Here is an 8,936-nt window from a genome sequence, read left to right as displayed (position 1 = left end):
ACCCAATAGCTGGGTCAAAACAACCCAACCGCTGGGTTAAAACAACCCAATAGCTGGGTCAAAACAACCCAACCGCTGGGTTAAAACAACCCAATAGCTGGGTCAAAACAACCCAACCGCTGGGTTAAAACAACCCAATAGCTGGGTCAAAACAACCCAACCGCTGGGTTAAAACAACCCAATAGCTGGGTCAAAACAACCCAACCGCTGGGTCAAAACAACCCAATAGCTGGGTCAAAACAACCCAATAGCTGGGTTTGTCCCTTTTTAACCCAGCATCTTTTAGAGTGTAGTCATTAAATCGCATCAAATTACCCTTACGAAAATTAACCATGGTTTTACTACAAATTAAAAAAAAAAAAAAAACATGGTTACTATAGTTAAACCATGGTAAACACAAATTACCCTGCTGAAAAAAAAAAACAATAGACACCATTACAAAATTTGTAATGGTTTTACTGGTTATAATGGGACTTGTATTGGTTTTACTGGAAACTGTAATGGACCCTGTGGATTTCTACTGGTAATTGGTCACTTTCGATTGGTGGCTTGTTAAAACCAATCCTAATGGAATACGTCCCAAAACACACTACAGAAAACTTTTTTTTTTTTTTATGATTTTAATGGTTAAAAGTGGACGGGTTGTAATGTTTGTAATGGTATTTGTAGTGGAAACCATAAAAAAAATTTTTTTATTTAAGTTTTATTGGTTTTTTTTCAGTAGGGCAACCATGGTTTTGCTACACTAACCATATAGTTTAACTAGTTTATGGTATTTGTAGTAAAACTGTGGCTATACATATAATAATCAACACCAAAAAAACATGGGTACTGCACTTTTACTACAGTAAAACCGTGGTTAATTTTCGTAAGGGTAAGTCGTCATTTGGATCTATTTTTATTAAAAGATGCACTCTAAAAAATGCTGGGTTAAATATAATTGGGTTGTTTTAACCCAGCGGTTGGGTTGTTTTGAACCAGCTATTGGGTTGTAAGTGGTCATGAAGAGGTTTAGTTGAAGCAAGTGAAAACTTCAAAGAAACGGTGACCAATTACAACATACGTACATTTTCCCATATACAAATACATTAACTGAAGTCTTGATGTTGAGAAAAAGTGCACATCCTTCTGTAATGTACTTCTGCTTTAAATAGCCTACGCATGGACATCTATATTAACTACATAAAGATCAGCATTTATAAAGCATATCTGCTAGGTCAGCCATTAGACAAGGACTTTATGGGAAAATGAGAACATTTATTACTCATTAACATCATTGGAGTTATCAATATTGATTTTAAAACATTAAAATAATTCCAATGATGTTGATCAGAGAAATGACATGAACCAAAGAATAAACCATGCCACTTTATAAACAGAACATATGAAAAACTTATGAAACAAAAAGTATTAAATTATGAAACAGCCCATATTATGGCTCTTCCTACTGTTTTATTGTCTCTCTTGACAAGTTACACAAGTTTCTGTTTGACAATTGCACGCCACCTGGACTTTGCACACATATATAAACCTTATCTAACACACACTCATTAGAGGTGAATGCTGAGGACAAAAAAAAAAAAAACGGTTTAAAAAGAACAGTTTAATAAGATGTAAAATGTCTCACTTTTGTTCTGTATGCAAATACACAATAATGGCTGTCAAAGGAAAAAGAGACATGATGGTACAGTGTCTCTCCTGTGCACTTACAATATTTGAATTAATTTAACTAGCTGGTTAGTCTGGTATTATTTTGCTAATCACAAAGCAACATTATCTTGGCAAGCAACCGTGTGTCTCTCTGGGTTTAGGTTTCACATTAGAGCAAGCTTCAGTTCTGTCTCTTTATCTGTGGCCACACACACACACACACATAAGAGAGTCCCGCCCACAAACACGCACGAGGAAAAGAAAGAAACTAAACTAAACTGTTTGTAGAGTCCCTTTAACACCGAGCTCCTTGCTCTCCATGCAAATGGCAGATGAACAGGACTCACGCATGTGCTCGGTTTGCCTCCAGGACCTGCAGGAAAACAGCTGCCCTCGGTGTAAACAGAGTTCCTCATGTGAGACAGATCTGGAAGAATATGAGGCTCCAGCTGCAGATCTGGAAGAATATGAGGCTCCAGCTGCAGATCCAGAAGAATACGAGGCTCCAGCTGCAGATCCAGAAGAATATGAGGCTCCAGCTGCAGATCTGGATGATTCCAATGCCTCTGTATCAGATCCAGACAGATCTGTTGCTTGTGTTGCAGAGGCACTGGAGAGGACAGGACTTCAGACGGAGCAAGCTGAGGACGTGGAGTGTGACTCTTGCAGTGACAGGAAAGAGAAAGCCATCAAAACATGTCTGGTGTGTTTGGCGTCTTACTGTGAAACTCACCTCAGGTTGCACAATGAACTGAATGTGGGGAAAGCACACTTACTGGTGGACGTCACTGGAGAACTCCAAAAAAAGACATGCCCCCAACATCCTAAGCTCCTGGAGGTTTACTGCCGCACTGAGCACCAGTGTATCTGCTGCCTCTGCATGCTGGACGCCAACCACAAAGGACATGACATGGTCTCGGCTGCTACAGAACGAGCAGAGAAACAGGTAAAGGTGGGGTAGGGTCGGTTTGAGTCCAAAGTAGTACAAGTTTTTAATATGCAATGCATAAACAAGCCATTTTTAACTGGTTGGGTGAATGTTTGAGAATAGCCAGTTGCAGTTTGGTTAACAAATAGGATTTTGATGATGGATTGTTGGTGTGGACTCGGTTCCACAACTACAGAGTAGATGTTGCTCAAATAAGACTTTGTAAACTCTTCAGAACAAAACCTTAAAGGGATAGTTCACCCAAAAATGAAAATTCTGTCATTAATTACTCACCATCATGTCGTTCCAACCCCGTAAGACCTCCGTTCATCTTCGGAACACAAATTAAGATATTTTTTTATGCATTCCGAGAGCTCTCTAACCCTCCATAGACAGCAATGTAATTAACACGATCAAGGTCCAGAAACATAGCAAGGAGATTGTTAAGCAAGGAGATTTCTGTTTTCTTTGCTTACAAAAAGTATTCTCGTAGCTTCGTAAAATTATGGTTGAATGATGTCACATGGATTATTTTACCAATCTCCTTGATTGTGGTAATTACATTGCTGTCTATGGGAGGGTCAAAGAGCTCTCAGAATTCATCAAAAATATCTTAATTTGTCTTACGGGTTTAGAATGACATGAGGGTGAATTTTCATTTTTGAGTGAACTATCCCTTTAATGATTAAAATCAAGAAAGCCAAAGAAAATAAGAGACAATCATGTTTGAAAGGCAGTCAATTAACTGGTTGGGTGAATACATTTGGGAATAGCCAGTTGCAGTTAAACGGGATCTTGGTGAGGGATTGTTGTCATGCACTTGGTTTTACAACTACAGAGCACATGTTGCTTGAAAATATCTTTAACTATTCAGTACAAAAACATAATGATTAAAAACAGTGACAATAAGAGACAAGCATTGTTTGAAAGTATGGTTGGGTGCAGTTTGGCTCATGAAATGGATTTTGGTGAGGGATTGTCGTCTTAGACTTGGTTCTAAAGCTATAGAGCAGATGCTGCTCAAAAAGACTTCATAATGATTAAAAACATTGTAAAATACAATACTGTATTTGGGAGAATCCGTATGGGAATATCCAGTTGCAGTTTTGTTTATGAACAAGATTTTGGAGGGGGCCTGCCATTATGGACTTCAACAACTGTGCCTGATGTTGCTCAAAAAAAGTCTTTGTAAACTCTTCCGAACAAAGACATAATGATTAAAAGGCAATGACAATAAGAGAGACATACCTAATTCAAGTTGCCAGAACAGTCACCAGGTACAACAGGTTATGGCACACATAAAATGCCTCAAGCATCTTTGTGATACCGCAGTAGTTCTCAGTCAAAACTGTGATGCTAAATGTAAAAGACTGAGAACGTAAAACAGGATCTTGAATGACGTTGTCCAATGATTCCCAGAGGCAGCTGGAAAAGTCCAAGCAGACGGTTACGGATCGAGAGACAGAGCTGAAGGAAACCCAAAATGCATCAGGTAGACTCAGGGTAAGACAAATTAAAAAGTAAAATAATGTTCCAAACACTTTCTCCTACCTCCTAGTAACAGGCATAAGCTATAATTAAGCCACTGGTTGACTTCCCAAAGTGACTTGAACCATGAACAAGAAGATGAAGAAGAACACAGAAGATGGGCTGTTTGTAAACTATCATTCAATTTGGTGCCATTAACGGTGCAGAAAAGTTACACACTTCACCGAAACCAAGAACAAGAACAAATTATATATATATTATAAATAAATTAAATTTGCTATATTTCCACTAACAGAAACTGACTCAAGCCACAGAGGAAGAAGGTGACCGGATCTTCACCGAACTGCTCAGCTTTATACGGAGAAGCCACACTGAGATAATTATGCTGGTCCAAAGTCAGATGACCACGGAGTTGAACCGGATTCAGGGACATTCGCAAGATCTGGAACAAGAGATCTCAAAGTTGAAGAGAAAGCAGTCCGAGGTGGAGCAGCTTTCACATACTGATGATCACATCTATTTCCTCCAGGTAAAAGCACCACCAGAACTGAAAACACACCAAGACACTATTTGAATAAATGCATTATTATAGTCTTGATACAAAGCTTGCATTATTCATGATCAACAAATTGTATCATCAAAGTCTTTCAGCTAATGCTGATGTAGAGACTCAAGCTTAGAGCTTGTTATCAGTGGATTGCTTATTTAATCCCATCACAGAGCAAACCATTTGCTACAATACACTTTGGACCAAAGTGGCTACCAAATGACTAATTGGGGACTTTAAGCAACAGCCACTGAAGGAACGGCAACAGCATTTCGACGTCATATTGCGCATGCCCGACTTTAACTGCTACTTCATGAGGTTCTACTATAACCTTCTACTACAGGAGAACAGCTGGTTTAGCTGGTTTGCCGTAGTCGTTACAACGTGACAGATTAGGTTGGTAAATGTTACGTTTTATGGTATATACCATTGTAATTGCACCAGTATACGATTCTACCATTAGTCTTTTATTTAATCTTTGTTTATAGGTTTTGAAATGAAACTGATTTTAACGATTTTTCCGTTTGAACAAAGATATGTCTGCTGTTAGCAACAACATCTCAGGTAGCACTGAGACTAGAGATGATGTGAAGCAAACGATGTAAGTATTGCCTAAACATCCTCCTCATAATATTTAAATAAATGACTGAATACCGCGTTGCTTAGTGATTATTACGTTCTCGGCTACGGCGGTTTAACAGCTTACTTCCGTTACATTTGCAGCTGTTGCTTAAAGTCCCTATTTTAAATGTGTGGTAGAAACCTTCTTTCCTCTCCTGATTATCTCCAAATCTTGTAGGAGGTCCAATCCCGCTGGCCGACTTCTAATGACTTCCAAAGCCTGACAACTAATCCACAGTTCTCTTTTGGAGAAGTGATCAAGTCCCTCACCTCATTAACAGCACATATAAAGGACATTTGGAGACTGGAAACAACCAGGATATTCTCAGCAGGTAAAAAGTGATGGGTGATGAACAAATTTGGTCCACAGAAGTGGTTGCCTTCAAAACAATTTTAGTCTAAAGTATAAGACCCGTTTGACCCACTAATGTCCTACAAGAACTAGACCTTTGTGGTTAGAATTTCCATACGTCTGAAAGCAACAAGTACAGACGGTTTCATTTACTGTTTCACTTGATTGATACAAACCTGTTAATCACAGATTCCCAGAATTTGTCACTGACATAGGAACTGGTGGATTTTAGCATCTTTAGCTAACTTAATGTACCGCTGGTAAGTGGGCTGAGGTTGAAAGTAGGATGTAACTATAGTTCAGTATTGAATCTTTACCTACCTGTAAAGCAGGGATCCTCAAATCCGGTCCTTGGAGGGCCACTGCCTTGCAGAGTTTAGCTCAAACACTGATCAAACTTTCTATGTATCCTGAGGACCTTGATAAGCTTGCTCAGGTGTTTAATTAGCATTGGAGCTAAACTCTGTAGGACATTGGCCCTCCAGGGCAAGATTTGCGGAATCCTGCTGTTAAGAATCCTCCGAAGACCCTAGAGGGATATGACAGAAAAAGAAAAAAAAATGAGATGGGAGGATAACATATTTCAATGCTTGTGCATTAAAATGTTTTGCATTCCCTCACAAAACCCCATGCATACTTTCTCAAGGAAATGCAAAAGTTTTGTGAGTTTCTCAGGGGAATGAAAAAGCATTGAAATACAAATCTCATATCTTATCCATCTCCATGTCACTTTAGGAAAGTAGTGGGCAAATCTGGCCTTCAAGGGCCATTATCCTGAAGAGTTTAGCTCCAACCCTAATCAAAGTCTTGATGATTACTTGAAATTTACAGGCAGGTGTATTTTATTATGGTTGGGGCTAAATTCTGCAAGACAGTGTCTTTGGTGAGCCAGAGGGTCATACCTTTGTGGCTCTGTAGTACTCGACGGAACACTTGGGATTTCCACAATTTTACATGTGTCCAACCTCTTGTGAAATGGTCTGCAGGTTCCGAAATAACCAATCTGTTCTGTCACATCTCACGTCTCTTTAGTGACTGCAGAAAAGATCCTACTGCCGCAAGAACCCAAGACAAGGGAGGACTTTATACAGTGTAAGTCATTCTACCTTTTTGTTCAAATTTAAGGCTGGAATACACTACACACCTTTTAAACCAAATTTAAAACACTGGGTATCATACACTTACCGACTTTGTAATTGTCACAGAGGAAAAACTGGCCATCTTACTCTAAACGACTTAGATTCACACACTACCAGACATTAAAGTTGTTCCAATCACAACAAATTCACACAGAAACATGCGCCTTGTTGACCAATGAAAACAATAAGTGTTATAAAATCAACTTAAAATATCAAACATGTATGATATTCTCCAACTGGATGGAATCATAGTCTGAAGCTGAAAAAAAGGGAGTCTGTGACCATCATACACCATGCAATTTTCTCTGAACTCAAATCTGCAGACTAGCATCAACTTTTTCTGACAATAAATCAATGGAAAGTCAGGGCAAAAATCGAGTAGTGTATTCCAGTCTTTAAATAGTCCCCAAAACTTCACAATGAGGTAAGGTACTGTACAATAGGAAAAATCCCAATCCCTAAAGATGCTTAGCCTTAGTACTGGTTTGTTACCTAAGGATACTTCATTCACATTAAGTTCTGTTTTACATTCTAAGACAAGTTGTGAAGACCCAAGTAAGTGTGCATACACTGGTCTTGGGGTAAAGCTGGGCTTTACTTGGGTTTTGCATTTTCACCTTGTTTCTCATTTCATCAGTTCTGGTTCCCTTGAGTCTGGACCCAAACACGGCCCACAGGAACCTTCGGTTAACAGAACAGAACCAGGCTGTGGCTTGCAGTATTGAGCCCCAATCATATCCAGAACATCCGGACCGCTTTGAGTGGTGGGCCCAGGTGCTGAGCAAGGAAGGTCTGACAGGTCGCTGCTACTGGGAGGTGGTCTGGAGCGGACAGTACGGCGTCGACCTCGCAGTGTCCTACAAAGACATCAACAGAACTGGGCAAGGAGACGACAGTGGGTTTGGGTACAACAGGCACTCCTGGAGTCTGGACTGTTCCATGTTCAGATACGCAATAGTGCACAACAACGAGGAGACGGAGATCAGTGTACCCCTGTCCCACTGGATCGGGGTGTATCTGGACCACCGGGCAGGACAGCTGTCCTTCTACAGTGTCTCAGATACCATGATCCTCCTTCACAAAGTCCAGACCAGGTTCACTCAACCTCTTTATCCAGGATTTGGGCTCTTTCAGGGCTCAACTGCAAAATTATGTGAATCGCAAGAAGGCGGATCACCACAAGAAGTAAACAGAACCAAGAATAACAAAACATGTATAAAACACAGATGCTTAAGAACAGCCATGAAGAGAAACAAATATCTCAGATTTGGAAAGCGAGGTGCCAGCAGTCCTAAATAAAAATGTCCTGTCCTGAATTGTCCAGAATAAAAACATTGTCCTGAATAAAAAAAAAATGGGGAAATGGCATCACCAGCACTGCTGCAAAAATGAACTCAATACAAAGCTTATGTTTAGGTGAAAACCACATAATAAATTAATAAATCTGATAATCTGTTCGTAGCTTGATGCTTTAGGGAATCTGTTTAAAAGGTAGTGCACACTGCACTTGTGTTAACCATTTACATTTGTTTTACATTTCATTTATGACATTTAAGGCAAAAGTGCTTTAACGTCACATATGACACTGCTTTTGATGTTCATATGTGTGATGTCTTTTGATGGTAAATTAAAGGTAGGAACTGACTTTTCATACATGCATCAATAATTACAAAGCTTTCATTAATGGGAAATTTCACCAAGAATTAAAATTCTGTTATTTTCTCAGCCCCATGTTGTTCCGAATCTATATGACTTTTTTTCCCCCACAGAACACACAAGAATATATTTTGATGAACCCAAAGCTGCTCTTTCTCAAACCACACAGCAGCAGCTCTTGAATTTCACACATGTGCATTTTCAAACTTGCTGTACAGGTTTGAGGTCATTGAGACAAAACATCACTGATTCAAGTTTACAGGATACAAGTTTAACTCATTCGAAATACTTATGCTTAATGTTACACTGTCAGATATGCAAAAGAAATTAGTCTTGATAGTCTTGAGCGCAAATGGAGAAAAACTAACTTGGAAGTTTTTAGAATTGCATGGAAAAACAGCTATAGACAGGCTCTAAAAGCTTCCAGGGCCGAGCATATCCAGAAACTCATAGAAAATAACCAAAACAATCCAAGGTTTTTATTTAGCACAGTGGCTAGATTAACAAATAACCAGACGCCACCCAATCTAAATATTCCCTCACAGTTTAATAGTA

At 39.3% G+C, this 8,936-nt stretch overlaps 1 protein-coding gene and 1 pseudogene across 1 annotated transcript; one reads left to right on the top strand and one right to left on the bottom strand.

Annotated features, from left to right (window-relative positions):
- The window catches only part of LOC107701256 (ATP-binding cassette sub-family G member 2-like), a 31,600-nt pseudogene that overhangs the window by 1,215 nt on the left and 21,449 nt on the right, over window positions 1–8,936 (bottom strand).
- LOC107701255 (tripartite motif-containing protein 16-like protein) lies at window positions 2,518–8,173 on the top strand. The gene is made up of 6 exons (XM_016503221.1): window positions 2,518–2,596; window positions 3,998–4,081; window positions 4,362–4,595; window positions 5,413–5,566; window positions 6,619–6,678; window positions 7,363–8,173. Exons 1-6 carry the CDS (start codon window positions 2,531–2,533, stop codon window positions 8,022–8,024), a joined length of 1,260 nt encoding a protein of 419 aa, XP_016358707.1. The 5' UTR covers window positions 2,518–2,530; the 3' UTR covers window positions 8,025–8,173.

The sequence above is a fragment of the Sinocyclocheilus anshuiensis genome, unplaced genomic scaffold (assembly GCF_001515605.1).
Source record: "Sinocyclocheilus anshuiensis isolate Anshui unplaced genomic scaffold, SAMN03320099.WGS_v1.1 scaffold1514, whole genome shotgun sequence".
NCBI lineage: Eukaryota > Metazoa > Chordata > Actinopteri > Cypriniformes > Cyprinidae > Sinocyclocheilus > Sinocyclocheilus anshuiensis.
The sequence above is the reverse complement of the archived record's forward strand: the minus strand, read 5'-3'. Positions and strand labels throughout refer to the sequence as shown.

Excerpts from the sequence above, each read along its gene's own strand:
- LOC107701255 (XM_016503221.1), top strand. The coding sequence starts at position 2,531 with ATGCTGGACGCCAACCACAAAGGACATGACATGGTCTCGGCTGCTACA. Across the intron at positions 2,597-3,997 it reads CAGAACGAGCAGAGAAACAG|AGGCAGCTGGAAAAGTCCAA; the intron begins GTAAAGGTGGGG and ends AATGATTCCCAG. Across the intron at positions 4,596-5,412 it reads ATCACATCTATTTCCTCCAG|GAGGTCCAATCCCGCTGGCC; the intron begins GTAAAAGCACCA and ends CAAATCTTGTAG.